The following is a 16,278-nucleotide window of genomic DNA, read 5'->3' on the forward strand; positions in this document are numbered from 1 at the left end:
AAAAACTGTATTTACGCTTGTCCTGGTAAAAGCCTCTGCCTACTTACACCAGCATGTCCCAGCTGACTGTATCATACCTAGCAGCAATTGTATTTTGGGAGCCTTACTTATATTAGGGCTTCTTCTGCATTTGATGTTTTCTCCTTCTGGTTCAGCCCTGACAACCAATTCATTGTAGGAACTTCTGCTTTTATGGAGGGGGGCGGGGCAAGGCAATTATGTTTTTAGAGCAAAGTTACAGATTTGACTGCAGTGCAGTTTAAAAGCTCAGAAGATTGTCAGTGAAGAGAGTCAAAAAACCAACTCTTGGAAATCTGATTCAAGAATTTCCTCTTTGTTGGTCTAACTATAAGCATAAATAAAACTTTTAAATATAAACAGAAGAGTAAGTCTGTGAGGGGAACCTAATAAAAGCCAACTACAGTCTTTGCTCAGCTAAATGACTGTAAACCCAGAGTCAGTCTCAGAGTGACAAAACCAAGGTGTCCCAGGGGTAGGAGTCCCAGTTCTGTGGAGGTGAGGGAAAAGCTAACTCAACACCTTGGCATTCAAACCATAGACAAAATAGTTCCATCATATGTGTCTTCTGTGCTGGAGGGGGATCCAGGAGATGAATGCCATGCTCTTGCTGCTTGTTTTACAGTATTTACATGTCTGTCTTGTAAAGACATGCCTGTGTCTAGAGGGCTGGGCCAAGGCCAACCTTCCAAGGAGTACACAAACCTGAGATGTGTATCTTAAAAGAGGCAATGTCACTAATCAAATGTGGTGGTGGCAGATAAAGAGTTTCCAAGGGAGTTAGTTATGAGGCACAAAACTTGGGCATTACTGTTGACAGCTGTGACATGCTGCAAGATGTGACCAGTCATTGCAAACATCCTGGCTTTTCAAGCTTAGCAGTTTACAGTCATTTCTGCTACTGCTCCCTGCTATGTTACTGCAGTGTAAAAGCTAGGAAAAGGCGTTCAAGAGTGTTGTTGACTTGGAAAGCAGTAATGTTTCTTTATTTTCCCAGAAGATATGATATCTTTGCTGTTGGATTATTTTTTTTCTTAATCATGTTTCCTGTAAAGTTGTGTGTGATGGTATTTTGAGTGGAACTGAGGGAAAAAGAGCCCTTTTCCTCCACCGTCTCATTAGAGAAAGTCATCTGCACAGCTGATGACCTATTTCCATTTGTCCAGGAACTTGTGAGAAATCCTGCCTTGCCTGAGTACTCAGAGAGGCTCTGACAAAAAGCCTAGATTTTGAGCTCATAGCTTTCTTTGTGTAAAATCCTACTTTGTGGATTAGTCACCCAAGTAACCTAATCCATGTGTTAGAGTTCTCATCTAATTGAGAAAGACTAAATAGAAAAGCTGATTCTTTTTTTCTTTTAACTGCCTGTTAATATCTCACCTTGCCTTTTTTTTTTTTTTCATTGAATGCAGTGCATAGAGTAGTGATTTAGCTCTTTTATGGCTTTTGCTCATATTTTTAAAAATGTCTAATTGTACATACACTTTTAAACAGGATGGTGCCAACCACTAGCCCGCTCACATACATTTTATTTTGAATGATGATAGTTGGGAATTTCTGCATGTACTGGACAGCTTGGGAACTTTGACAGCAAAGGCTGAGACTTTGTATAAGTGATACTGCGCAACAGGACTGGGGAAATTTGCCACACCTATAAGGATGTCCCTAAGATTTTTTATTCCAGTTGTAGTAAAAGGCAGATTATTCTCAACATGGAAATACTTCAGAGCATGATCAGAAGTCCTCTACAGCTCCTAATGTATTTGGAAGTACAAAATTCTCCTATTGTGGTTTTAATTCTGTTAATCTAAAGATGAGAGAAATTAGCTACCCTGCTAATGTAAGCATAAGACTAAGGCAACCTGAATTTTAAATCTTCTTTTTCTTTTCTTTTATTTCTTAATCAAGAATAACAGAGTTGATTGGCTACCATCCAGAGGAACTGCTGGGCCGGTCAGCGTATGAGTTCTACCATGCCTTGGACTCGGAGATTATGACCAAGAGTCACCAGAACTGTAAGTCACATTCTTATTTTTCTTCAGAGTTTGTACATAGAACACAGCTTGTGGATACAAATGCACTTTGTGTGCAGACATTCTTTGAGAACAGTACTTAAGCTTTGCAAGAAATCTTACAGGTCACTGTGCTTGTCTAGCTGAAACCTGCTGACAGTCTTTCCAGAGGGTTTGATATTTGCCCTAATTTAAACTTGGATAGTAGAAGGGATTGTCACTGTCTCTCTGAGGGATAATATAAGAATCTGCTGAAGGGCTAGGTTAGGCAGTAGTAGCCTGGTGAGAAGTGCATTTACTGCTAGTATTATCCTTCTGGTACACCACTGGGCTCAGCAGGAAGAACAACTGTAAAGGATAATAGAAAGAACTTACTGCTGGGTAGTTTTGAGTGTGTCTTCTGCTACCAAAAATTATCTTCCCCACCCAAAAGAGATGTGCAAGGAGACATTCTAAAAGGAATATTCACTATACAAATGATACACACTGCCAGGAACAGCGGCTTCTTCTTGTTCTTATGCCTATGTGAACTGCCAGTTTTAGCTGTTGAAATATAAAGTGTGGGAATTATTGCAGGAGCACAGAGCTCCCTGCCTTCAGCAGGCCACACAGTTACACTTCCTATCTTTCTCATAAAGTGTCTTTAAGTTACTGGATTTAAATCTTCGATCACTGTCACTCTGGCTGGACACAGCACAGTGCACTCACACACAAATGACATTTCCTACCTATGCCTGTTCTCAGCAACATGTCACTAAATCATACAGTGCTTCTCTTTATATAAAAACTAAGCAAATCTAGACTGGAGTATACAAGTTTGAAAAGTCCCTCACTTTGTAGTTACTATGATCAAGGTCTCTGTCTTCAGGAACAAGCCCATGCCTTAGGTCACGTCTGTAGGGAATTGCCCACCAAACAGACTTACAGAAAGATTTTCTATACTTCAGAGAGAAAAGTAGTGGCAAAGAATAACTGTCTGACCTTAAGGGGAAAAGGGAATATGTGTTAGCTCCAATGGCAAGGATCCAGGACAGTTCTGAGTTGAAACATTACTTTAAAGAATGTTTGGCAGTGATTAAAGTTGTGTGCTGTAAAACAGTGGTGGTATGAATCATCCTGTTTCCACAGCAGCTTTAAAGGAAAAAAAAAGAAATCAAACCATACTTTCAGAGAATTGTCTGGGAATGTGTTTGTTAAGATTGTTTCTTGGGCAATGTGCTCATGTTTTCAACAGTGAAAAGGAATTAGTGATATTTATAGACAGGATGTCTGTATCCTATGCTGTGCTATTGAGAGTCATCCTGAGAAATCAGGGGTGTGTTGCACCATTGCTTTTGAATTGTTGAGTTGCATTTCTAAGAATGTGACAATAAGGGAATGAAATGAGAGATGGCAATCTCTCTAGTAACAGAGGAGGGAGAGCAAGACCTTGCTGGCTATACATATCTAATCAAATGTGACCACTGAGCTCTGGGACTTGTCCGTGTGAAAATTTCTGGGGAGTTTCTGGTACCTATCTTGGCCAGGTAGTGATTGAGTTACTTCTCGCTCAATCACTTCAGTTCACCTCCTGTAGATGCCATTTGTGCCTACTGAAACGGACCATGTCCTACAAACATTTGCCATTGGACTTGGAAGTCTGATTGAGAAACAGGCTGAAGGCACAGGAAAGTATTACAGGGGTAAGTTAAGGCACTGTGCACTGCACAGGCTATAAATACTCAGAATCAAAATGCTCCATAATGTTAATGATAGCACAGCATCAGCATGGATGATTTTTATCGTGGGAAGCACAGGACCAACGTCTGTACTGTGATAAATGCCTTTGTCCATAACAGATCAATCAGTTTACATCAGCCTTTAGTTTTTCTAAGAGAAATACTTCTTGCATCTTCTGAGACAGTCAGGCCAACTCTGAGAACAACCACAAAGGCAAAGTGACAGCAAGCTGTGACTCAAGGAAACGCAGATAAGCCCTCTAAATAGGAAATCCCTACTTTCATAGTGTGTGCCACTGAGAGGTTGTCTAATGCATAGGGTAACCAAGCTTAATAGTTCTTCACAGCCATAGTCATTTGTACATGGAAATATCCACCTCATAATTAATGTTCAGCCCAATTGTATTCGTTGCACAATAATTTTTTATTAGACATATGCTATGTATAGAGTCTCTATTCATGCAATAATAGTCATCAATTCTGCCAATTATTTAGCATTGCAAAGATGCACAGGAAATAGGATAAAGAGACAGAAGTTTGAATGGAGGAAGGAAAACCTCAAACGGGTCTCTTGGATAGAAGTAGAACTCCTTCCCTTTCCTTCCTTCTAATTTAGTGATAAGTCATGCTTCTTGCAGTTTTACTGTACTGCAGGGTGGGTTTTTTTTCTTGAGGTGAAATAACAACCTCACATTCAAGCAAGCCACAATAGTGTTTGTGTTCTGGGCTGAAAGTATAGTTGCATATAGAGTATAAAAGTCTTCATTAGTCATCAAAGGGAAGATTAGAATGCATTTGACAGTACTTAGCATGCCCAGTTTTTCACTGGTTATGAAGGCAAAATGAAAATCTCTCTTTTGTTACATAAATGCACACAAAAGATTTGCTGTAGAGATGTATTTTCCAATTCAGCAATTAGTAATCTCTAATCATGACCATTTAGAGTCTGGTCTTGTTGTCATTAAAGCTAGTGGGAATTTTGCTGTTGACTTTAGTGGGGAACTGAATGTCACCATCTGGCACCTGCCACATAGTAGCACATATCAGAAGTTTGACAGGTCTTCCAATTGAATCCTGTTTCATGAGTGTCGCTCATAAATTAAGAAACAAACTTCGTGTTAAACCAGAATAAACCAGAATAAACCAGAATAAACCAAACCAGGTTGGAAGAGACCTTCAAGATCATCGTGTCCAACCCATCAACCAATCCAACCCACCCAAACAGCTAACCCATGGCACCAAGCACCCCATCAAGTCTCCTTCTGAACACGTTCAATGACGGCGACTCCACCACCTCCCCAGGCAGCCCATTCCATAGCGCAATCACTCTTTCTGTATAGAACTTCTTCCTAACATCCAACCTGAACCTCCCCTGGCGCAGCCTGAGACTGTGTCCTCTTGTTCTGGTACTGGCTGCCTGGGAGAAGAGACCATCATCTGCCTGTCTACAACCTCCTGAGTCTCCTCTTCTCCAGGCTGAGCAACCCCAGCTCCCTCAGCCTCTCCTCATAGGGCTTGTGTTCCAAACCCCTCACCAACTTTGTTGCTCTTCTCTGGACTCGTTCCAGCAAGTCAACATCCTTCCTAAACTGAGGGGCCCAGAACTGGACACAGGACTCGAGGTGTGGCCTAACCAGTGCAGTATACAGGGGCAGAATGACCTCCCTGCTCCTGCTGGCCGCACTGTTCCTGATGCAGGCCAGGATGCCATTGGCCCTCTTGGCTGCCTGGGCACACTGCAGGCTCATGTTCAGCCTACCATCAACCAGCACCCCCAGGTCCCTCTCTGCCTGGCTGCTCTCCAGCCACTCTGACCCCAGCCTGTAGCACTGCGTGGGGTTGTTGTGGCCAATGTGCAGAACCCGGCACTTGGATATGTTCAATCTCATGCCGTTGGATTCTGCCCATCTGTCCAGCCTGTCGAGGTCCCTCTGCAGAGCCTCTCTACCCTCCAGCAGATCAACTCCTGCCCCCAGCTTGGTGTCGTCAGCAAATTTACTGATGATAGACTCAATGCCCTCATCCAGATAATCAATAAAGATGTTAAAGAGCACAGGGCCCAGCACTGATCCTTGCGGCACACCACTAGTGACTGGCTGCCAGCTGGATGTGGCACCATTCACCACCACTCTCTGGGCTCGGCCATCCAGCCAGTTCCTAACCCATCGCAGTGTGCTCCCGTCCAAGCCATGGGCTGACAGCTTGGCCAGGAGTTTGCTATGGCGGACGGTGTCAAAGGCCTTGCTGAGGTCCAGGAAGACTACATCAACAGGCCTCCCCACATCCACCAGGCGGGTCACCTGATCATAGAAGGAGATCAGGTTGGTCAGGCAGGACCTGCCCTTCCTAAATCCATGCTGGCTAGGCCTGATCCCTTGGCCATCCTGTAAGTGTTGTGTTATTGCACTCAGGATGACCTGTTCCATGATCTTGCCTGGCACTGAGGTCAGGCTGACAGGCCTGTAATTGCCTGGCTCATCCAACCGGCCCTTCTTGTGGATGGGCACCACGTTGGCCAGCTTCCAGTCCTCTGGGACCTCGCCAGTGAGCCAGGACTGCTGGAAAATTATGGAGAATGGCTTGGCCAGCTCATCTGCCAGCTCACTCAGCACCCTAGGATGAATCCCATCTGGTCCCATGGACTTGTGGGGATCCAACCTGCTAAGGAGAGTTCCAACCACCTCCTCATGGAACATAGGGAAACTGTGCAGCTCCCTGGCTCCTTCTGCCAGCTCTGCAGGCCAGCTGTCAGGGCGACGTTCTGTCCTTCTAGTAAAAATTGAGGCAAAGAAGGTGTTAAGTATCTCTGCCTTTTCCTCATCCTTTGTTACAATGTTCCCCTCCGTATCCACCAAGGAGTGGAGGTTGTCCTTTCCCTTCCTCTTACTATTAATGTATTTATAGAAGGACTTTTTGTTGTCCTTCACAGTAGAGGCCAGTTTAAGCTCCAAGTGTGCTTTTGCCTCCCTAATTCTCTTCCTACAAGACCTAGCAACATCCTTAAACATTCTGTGGGTTGCCTCCCCTCGCTTCCAAAGGTGATACACCCTCTTTTTTTCCCTCAGTTCCATTAAAAGTTCATGAACCATCCAGGCTGGCCGTCTGCCCCGGCGGCTCATCTTCCAGCACATTGGCACAGTCTGTCCCTGAGCCTTCAACAATTCTTCCTTGAAGTAGGTCCAGCTCTCCTGGACCCCTTTGTTTTTAAGGGCTTTATCCCAAGGAACCCTCTGAATTAGTACCTTGAGTAACCCGAAGTCTGCCCTCCGGAAGTCCAGAGTGGAGGTCTTCTTGCCGCCCCTCTTGGCTTGACCAAAAACCGAGAATTCAATTCTCTCGTGGTCACTGGACCGCAAACACCCTCCGACCACCACATCGCCCACCAGTCCTTCCCTTTTGGTGAAGAGGAGATCAAGCATAGCCTTACCCCTGGTAGGCTTTCGCAGCACCTGGGATAAGAAGCTGCCCTCCATGCATTCTAAGAACCTTCTAGACTGTCTCCTCTCTGCCGTGTTGAGTTCCCAGCAGATGTCAGGCAGGTTGAAGTCGCCCATGAGAACAAGGTCCAGAGATCTTGAGACAGCCCTAAGCTGCCTGTAGAATGCTTCAACAACATCTTCCTCCTGGTTGGGTGGTCTATAACAGACTCCAACCAGGGTGTCTGCCCTGCTGGTCTTCCCTCTAATTCTTATCCACAAGCATTCAACCCGATCGTGCCTAATCTCCATCTCAATGGCATCTAGTGCCTCCCTGATGTAAAGGGCCACCCCTCCACCCCTTCTTCCTCGCCTGTCTCTCCTGAAGAGCTTGTAACCATCAATTGCAGCGCTCCAGTCATGTGAGTCGTCCCACCACGTCTCTGTCATGGCAACTACATCATAATTTTCCTGCTCCATCAAGGCTTCCAGCTCCTTCTGTTTGTTACCCATGCTTCGTGCATTAGTGTGCATGCACTTCAGCTGGGCTGCTGGTTTCACCTCTGACTCTAGCTTGTCGCCCCCAGACTCTTGTCTGAGAGGACTATTTTCAGCCCCTTCCCCCTTCGAAACTAGTTTAAAGCCCTGTCGATGAGACCCGCCAATTCCCTACCCAGAATCTTTTTATCTTTGGGGGACAGTCCGTTCTCATATACTGTGATCTTTCCCCTTCTCTGGGACAGATGTACTCCATCTGTTGCCAGCTGGCCTGGTGCAGTAGAAAGTTTCCCAATATCAAAAAAAGCAAAATTCTTTTGACTGCACCAGCCTCTAAGCCACTTGTTAACTATAGCTGCTGACCTGTTCCTTACTGTATTCCCTCCTGCAGTTAAGGGTATTGATGAAAAAATTATTTGTGCCCCTGACCCCTCAACCAGGTCTCCCAGGGCCCTGAAGTCATCTTTGATAGCCCTGGGAGTTCTGGTTGCAACATCATCATTCCCTAATTGCATAACTAGTAAAGGGTAGTAGTCAGAGGGCTGCACCAGTTTAGGCAGCCTACTGGTAACATCATTAACTTGGGCTCCTGGCAGACAACAGAGTTCCCTATGAGATGGGTCAGGCCGACATATAGGGCCCTCCATTCCCCTCAGAAGGGAATCACCAATAACAATTACCCTCCTATTTTTTTTGAGGGAACAGGTCCTGATGCCAGCAGAAGACTGTTTGACCTTAGGCTGCTTTGCCTTAGGCTGTTTAACCTTAGGCTGCTTAGCCTTAGGGAGAACCCCAGATGGTGTGTCCTCCGGCATCAGGACCACCTCACCCTCAATTTCCAGTGCTCCATATCTGTTTTCCAAGAGCAGCGGGGAAGGTGAGGGGAGGCAAGGAGGTTTAACTTTGCGTCTTTTGAGAGTAACCTGCGTCCATTCACCTCCGCTTTTTGAATAACCAGCCTCTGCTGGGGGAGCCTGCAGAGCCTGCTTACTCCGATTCAACTCTTTCCTCTTCTGATTCACCTCTTTCCTCCTTTGGTCCATCTCCTTCCTCCTCTAGTTGATCTCTTTCCTACATTTCCTTACATTTCTAAGGCTAGCAAACTTATCCCTCAGTCTGGCCACCATATTAAGCAGATAGTCAACCTGCTCACACCTTATACAAGAGTTGCCCCCACTACCCTGCGTCTCAAGTGCCAGGCTCCAGCATTCTCTACAGCCAGATACCTGGACAGCTACCTGCTTCTGTTCTACCTCGGTCTGGGTTGACACTGATTTTTTTAGGGAGATTTTGCTGCGAGTTACAACCATGGCTATCCCTGGCCACAGCACCTACTGCCAATTTAAAAAAAAAAAAAAAAAAAAGGCAGCGCGTGAGAGTACAAGAGAACACGGGCTGCCCGACGAAGTGAATCCCCCGAGCCGCAGCAGAGCCTTTTAAATTCAGCCACTCCCACCGCTGGGATCACGAGTCTGACCACGTGAAAGAGCGGCTGCTCCTTCCCCGCGGCAAAACTCGGCAGCGATGGCGATTCCCGCAGCGCGAAAAGGAGAGCAGCGGCTGGTCCCCGGCGGTTGCTGGTCTGGGTGCTGTCTCGAGGAAGCTGCCCGACGAAGTGTTAATTAAATTCATCCCTGCCTGCCATCCTCTTTTCTCCACCCAAAGATAAGGAGTCTAATTGGAGCCTATTTCATTGAGATGTTACTAGTTCTGGTATATATACAGGTATATATACTTGGAGGGGAGAGGGGGGACGGAAGTGAGAAATTCACTCTGATAGCAGAATCTTAAATGTAGCATTGATAACAAAGTCAGCAGTTATGAGTGTATTAGTAATTCATGAGATTACCCCATGGAGGGATTCTGATGTACTTCATTATATCAGAACATGACATGATTTGAATAGTGGTAATAAAAAAGATTAAAGCAGTAAAAAGCTTCATTGTAATGTAACAGGCACCTACACTGTGACTCTTATTGATAAGCTGATGATTAGGAAGCAGTGTAATTATGTTTCACAAGCAGAGCAGAACAGTCCAGTCACTAAAACTTTGAAATTAAAGCCTTTTGATTTTGTTCCACCAAAAGTATTTAATCAATAAAATTAATGTTCTACTTTGTCTGAATAAATTAAATGAAGGATGATTAAATACTCCTAGGAAGAAAACAAATTTCAGAGACAGAAGGAAAAACACAGTAACAATTATCTGCAAAACATTTGTTGCATTTCACAGGCACAGATTTGTACATTTGTACAGTGATGATGTAGGAGAGACTGACAATAAACAGCATCTCTTAATGGATGCATTCACAAGGAATTTTTTCTGTACGAAGCCTGTAGAATCAAGTTTCCAGCCTTACTCAGTCAAATTGCATTGTTTTTAGGGTACTAGCTTGATAGCGTACTGTCTTCAGGCGGGGAAGCTGTTTAAAGGGAACAATTGTTAATGTGGTCCAAGCTTTAGTTGAACCTGTTCCTGCTTTCACTACTCAGTGTGACAATGTCTGCTTACAAATAGAAGCTCTTATTAGTATGAGTACTGCTTCCCTACTCCAGCTCAAATTTTATTGCCACCAATTAACAAGTAACAACTGTGAATCACATGACAATATTCAATGTTTTTAGGAAAGGATTTACAACAGACAGGACATGGTTAAATTTTACATCTCCAAAGTCCAAATCTCTACACTGAGAACTTGTTCCCTTCAAACATTACCAAAATTGGAGGGGGTGGGTGTAGATTTCACTCTCCAAACATTTAGATGGAGCTTTACCCAAGTTAGACTATTATCACTTTGTTGCTTGAGAACAAACAGACAAATACAAACCAACAAACATTTTGAGTGAAATAAACATTATTTGATTTGTCACATGGGTTTTGCTTCCTTCTAGGCTACTAATTTCATGCTGTTGCATGGGAACACAGTTCAAGCAGACAGAGAAAGACCATAGTTCAGCTTTATTTTTAATTGCAGGCAAAAGTCTCATTTACTGTTCTTAATTTTGATACTTTTTTTTTTCTTTGAGTGATAGTACTTCTTCAGTTTCTTAAGAAAATAGTGTGCTAGTGGGATCTTTATTTTGTGGGTTTGATAGATCCTAACTTTAATATATAGGTATAGATTTAACCCCCAATATTATTGCTTTTTTAGGTGTTTTTTGTTTGTTTGTTTGAGTACAGCTGTTAACTCCTCTGGCTCTTGGGCTTATCCATCACCTAAACAAGGAAAATATTTAACGGTTTAATAAATTGACTTTTCAGGGCAACTTGGGAGCCCAAACTAAGGAACTTCCAGAGCAGGGGCTTTCCAGCAACCTGCAGTCAGTGGGCATTTGAGAGGCAGTTGAGATCTTATATTAAATTTTTTAACTCACATGGTCTGGTCTGAGTATTCAGACCCTTTCAAGAACTCAAATGCCAAGGCTTCAGTGGAAAGCTCAAATGAACAGGCCCTTTTGTATTGAAAATGGCTGAATTTTCCCCCGGTTAAGCATCCTTGCTAATAAAAGTCTTAGTGCAGTTTCACATAGCAAAAACTCAGAAGCATGTTTATTTAAACCGTGTTATGTACTGTACGTTCTTGTCCTGCTGCATTATTTACATCTCTCTGTCTTCTTTTCTCAGTGTGTACCAAAGGTCAAGTAGTGACAGGCCAGTACCGTATGCTTGCCAAGCACGGAGGATATGTATGGCTGGAGACTCAAGGGACAGTGATTTACAATACTCGCAACTTGCAGCCTCAGTGTATTGTCTGTGTCAACTATGTGCTGAGGTAAGTTGTACAAGGCCAAAAAACCACCTATGGGTTCATGTGCTGGAAGAAATGCAACAAACAGGGCAACTTTTGAAGAGTCCATTTAGTCAGCATTGTTACTCTGAAATCAGTTTAGTCAGGTTTCTTCAGTCTTGCTTACTAATATTAGACATCAAGGAAAAATGTGGCATGCCCATTCTCATACACACTTGAAATACACCACAGCCTTTCTCTTCAGCAGAGTGGCTGCTGTGCTGATACAACAGAGCATAAAGCCTGCACTGAAGATTTTAATGTGCAGCACAGCTGCTGATGTGTTTTGATTTCCTAATACTGTGACAGAAAGATGAAATTAAGAAGTAATTGTATTTTATGTTGCCAGGAGAAGCTGTTTGCTGCCTCACAAATCAGAACCAATCAGGAGTTTTGCCTCTGTTTGGCAAAACGCAAGTATTTTTGGTCCTAGACGGGGCCAAAATAGGAAATGCTCTTTTGATTGATAGTCTGGGTCATTATAGCCCCGACTACATCCCTTTAAAAAGCAGAGCAACAAAGCCCCAAGTATTCCCACAAAAGTCCTGACCACACTCTCTGCGTCATCTGAGATGGTGGTGCTTGGCAACACTGGAACTGTGCCTCTCCTGTTGAGAGCCTGGCATGCAACTGTGAGAGGCCAAAATGCTTGTAGAAGCCCCAGCTTTAGAGAGTTTGCCTTGCCTATGCTGTCCCCATTTCTTTTTTTTTTTTTTTTTTAGAATGCAAAATGCCTAAACCCTATTTTCTTGTTAGTGAAATTGAGAAGAACGATGTTGTGTTCTCCATGGACCAAACGGAATCGCTCTTCAAGCCTCACCTGCTGACACTAAGCACCACCTATGAGAGTGGCATCCCTGGGACAGAGAAGAGTGACTTCCTGTTTACTAAGTTAAAGGAGGAACCAGAGGAACTTGCTCAGCTGGCACCAACGCCTGGTGATGCCATTATTTCCCTGGATTTTGGTTTGTATTTGTATAAATCATTCCTGTGCAACAGAGAAGCATGTGTGAGCCCACATTTAGAAACCTAATAGAAGTGGTCTGCTTGCTGTGTGTACAAATCGGGAGTAATGGCTGTAAAAGCCCACATGCTCACACCAGTGGAAAATTTCTGTGAATGAGAGCAGAATCAGGCTTTCTTGCTGACTAAACAACATGCATTCAGTCTATACCAACTTGCTGTCATGGCAACTAGGAGCAATGTTTATTTTTAATGAATAGCTGCAAGTATATCGTAACACGGCGCAAGCTAACAGTTTTTATTGATATTGTTAGAACTCCATCCAGGGACACAGAAGTTTGAGGAGGCTCCTGCCTTCACCAGTGCTGTTTCAACACCAAACAAAGCATGGCCAGCAGAAGTGAAAAGCCACACCGCTGAAGGTGAAACATTTATGATACCATCCTTTACAATGCCTCAGATTACATCTGGCAGCAGTACTCCAAGTGCAAGCAGCAATAGTAGCTGTTCCACGGTAAGAGTTGATATTAAAAAAAAAAAAAAAGAAAGGCATTTTATGTTTTGTATGTAAGGCCCATCAGTATATAGAGATGATGTTTTCATGTTAACAGTCCTGTCTCTTTGCTTATTGACAAGACACAGTGTATCTATATCCCTCCTGTATTGCAAGCATCTTAAGCATCAGTAGTAAAAACACTAACCATGGAAACTATACACTATAACCCTTATCTTCTCTCAGCTGTCCCTCAGTAATTAATATAACAAATAAAACAACTAGTAGAAGAACATGCTACCACCTTTCATGGGGCTAGTCTTTAAGAAGCCAATGTGAAATAGTGTGGTCACTAGCAATTTGCCCCAGACCCATCCTTTTTGTTTAACTAGAAGCTATAGTTTTGTGGTGGTTTTAGGCTGTGCCTTTAAAATTTAGTTACAGATTTTGAGCAGAAAAGTAGAAAAATATAAATATAAATAAATCACTATTGGGTATATAAAGGAAAACAAAAGATCAGTCTAAAATTTGTTGGGTAAATATCTGGAATAATAGGAGCTGTACCATACAATTCTTCCCTTCTCTCTTCTTGTGGCAATGCCAGCAATGAGCAGTGTGAGCAATCTGGCAGTGCAGGCCTAGAGCCTGACATGGCGGTAGGCCATGCTCAGCATAAATGCAGAGCCAGCTAGCAGTGTAGCAAAACAGTGCTGTGCCTGCAGCATGTAACTAAAACAAGACACTGGTAGCTATAAACATGGACAGTTATCTTGGGACAACAGGACATGCACCTGCATCAACAACCTCGTTGTGTCATTAGTAGTTGGACCAGTAATCTGTAATAGTGCAATGTGTGGTCACTCATAGGGAACCAATGGAGCTATGCCAACAGGGCACTCCGAGTTTATATAAGTTGTAGCAGTTGCCTTGCTACGCACTTCTGCCTTTCCTGTCTCCTGTTTCTTCTACACTTTACAGTGCTATACTTGCACTACAGGCCTGCTCCATAGGCCTGCACCTCAGGCCTGCACCATCGGCCTGCAACACTGGAACAATAAAGGAACAATACTCGATCACATTGGTCAGCCGTATTGATTCCTATCTCCGTTGTCTACATCTTCTGATCTCAGCTGGCCTTGACTAAGTCTAACTTCTCTGCTCCTTTCTCTTGTCCCTTTTGTACAGGGGGTAAAGGGAGGGAGAAGCTAGTAGCTTCTCCTGGTCCTTGGCCAGGGAGGTCCTTGTGCTGTTTATTAAAGTATTGTGAATACCTGTATAGAATTGTAACTCCTGTATATTTTGTATATCTTCATTGCATTCCCTTGTAAAGTGTAGTTTTGCTTGTAAATACAGCTTCATTTACTTCTCACTGAGGTGGTCTGGCAAAAGTTAATGCTGGGGGAAAACTTCAACCCACCCCAGCTGCTTACATAGCTCTCAGGGACAGTCTTTAAAAAGTTTACTCAGCGCAGCCTTTTGATAGCAGCTCCACTAGAGTTCTCCACCAAAGGAATGAACATGTCTCAGTGTGTTGCCTCAAGAGCTGGAGCCATTCTTAGCTGTCCTTTATCAGAGGATGTCCAGTCTTAATAAAGGCATTAACGTACTGCTAAGAATCTCCGTTCCTGACAAAAGTATTTAATAGTACATTTTGTGTTCCTGGTCCGAGTCGCCAAAAAAACCCCAGCGTTTCAACTGAGAAGACAACTAGGTTCCTGTATTGGGTGCCTATGTTTTGTAGTGACAACCAGTCTTGTGTTGGAGAAAACCATGTGCTAGGACTGACAGTTTTGCTTCAGAAGACTACATATACAGTCTGGCCACTTTCTTCCCATAGGAAAGGTCTATTGCTGAATAATACAGTATGAACTGCATGGTGCTAAGCCAAGGTTGTAAATGTCTTGCTGCTTATAGAATTATTTTTTTTTTTTGTGCAGCCAAGCAGCCCAGGGGATTATTACAGTTCTGTTGATGAAGATCTTAAGATTGAGGTGATTGAAAAACTTTTTGCCATGGACACAGAATCAAAAAGTCAGTGTACCTCCCAGGTAAGGAAGTAATATCTTTTCCAAAAGCCATAAAAATCAGTCCCCTGATAGTAGGTAGTATGGCTGCATGCTGTATCTGCGGATATTATGATGTGTTTGCAAGAACTCAGGGGGGAAAAAGAATGTACCAACTGTGGAAAAACAGGCAGGTGAACCAGGAAGCATTTAAGGATATTGTAAAGTCATGTAGAAAGAGAATTAGAGGTGCAAAAGCTCAGTTTGATCTTAATCTGGCCCTTTCTGTCAAGGATAATAAAAGGTGCTTTTATAAATACATTAATAACAAAAGGAGGGCCAGGGAAAATCTTCATTCCTTATTGGAGGAAGGAGGGAACATAGAACAGAAGACAAAGAAAAGGCTGAGGTATTTGACACCTTCTTTGCCTCAGTCTTCAACAAAAAGACTATCCCCAGGGCATCTGGTCTCTTGAGTTGGTAGATAGGGATGGGAAGCAGAATATCCCTCCTGTAATCCAGGAGGAAGTAGTTAGTGACCTGCTGCGCCACTGAGACCTTAACAGGTCTATGGGTCCAGATGGGATTCATCCTAGGGTGCTTAGGGAGGTGGCACAAGAGCTGGCTAAGCTGCTCTCCATCATTTATCACTGGTCCTGGCTAACTGGGGAGGTCCCAGATGACTGTAGGTTGTCCAATGTGACAACAGAAAATGATAGGCCTGTCAGCCTGACCTCAGTTGCCTGGCAAGGTTATGGAACAGGTCATCCTAAGTGCCACTGAGCAGCATATACAAGAAAACCAGGGAATCAAGCCCAGTCAACATGGGTTTAGGAAAGGAAGGTCCTGACTAACCAATCTAATCTCATTCTATGACTGGGTGACCCACCTGGTAGATGAGGGGAAGGCTGTGGATGTGGTCTGCCCAGACTTCAGCAAAGCCTTTGACACAATTTCCCACAGCATCCTCCTGGAAAAGCTGGCAGCCCATGGACAGATGCACCCATCACTGGGTTAAAAACTGCCTGGATGACCGGGCACAGACAGTGGTTGTGAATGTTGCTGCATCCAGTTGGTGTACGGTGACCAGTGGTGTCCCCCAGGGATCAGTGCTGGGCCCAGTTCTATTCAGCATCTTTATTGATGACCTGGACGAAGGGATCGAGTCAACCGTTAGTTAAATTTGCAGGGACACCAAGTTGGCAGGAGTGTGGACCTCCTGGAGGGTAGGAGAATGCTGCAGAGGGACCTGGACAGGCTGGGTCAATGGGCTGAGGCCAAGGGCATGAGATTCAACAAGGCCAAGTGCAGGGTCCTGCACTTTGGCCACAACAACCCCATGCAGCTACTAGAGACTGGGGTCAGAGT

General features: G+C 43.9%; 1 protein-coding gene across 5 annotated transcripts in view; it reads left to right on the plus strand.

Annotated features, from left to right (window-relative positions):
- EPAS1 (endothelial PAS domain protein 1) overlaps nucleotides 1–16,278 on the plus strand; it is a 95,434-nt gene that overhangs the window by 71,859 nt on the left and 7,297 nt on the right. For 4 of the 5 annotated variants that reach the window (XM_068158889.1, XM_068158890.1, XM_068158886.1 and 1 more), the window contains exons 7-11: nucleotides 1,927–2,033; nucleotides 11,289–11,436; nucleotides 12,208–12,416; nucleotides 12,729–12,928; nucleotides 14,845–14,955. In XM_068158889.1, the coding sequence (XP_068014990.1) occupies nucleotides 1,927–2,033; nucleotides 11,289–11,436; nucleotides 12,208–12,416; nucleotides 12,729–12,928; nucleotides 14,845–14,955 (775 nt within the window). The remainder of the gene's footprint in view (nucleotides 1–1,926; nucleotides 2,034–11,288; nucleotides 11,437–12,207; nucleotides 12,417–12,728; nucleotides 12,929–14,844; nucleotides 14,956–16,278) is intronic. The other variant, XM_068158888.1, reaches the window with a different exon arrangement.

This window comes from Melanerpes formicivorus, unplaced genomic scaffold (genome assembly GCF_026170545.1).
Source record: "Melanerpes formicivorus ecotype bairdi unplaced genomic scaffold, bMelFor1.0.p_v2 SCAF_43, whole genome shotgun sequence".
Taxonomy (NCBI): domain Eukaryota; kingdom Metazoa; phylum Chordata; class Aves; order Piciformes; family Picidae; genus Melanerpes; species Melanerpes formicivorus.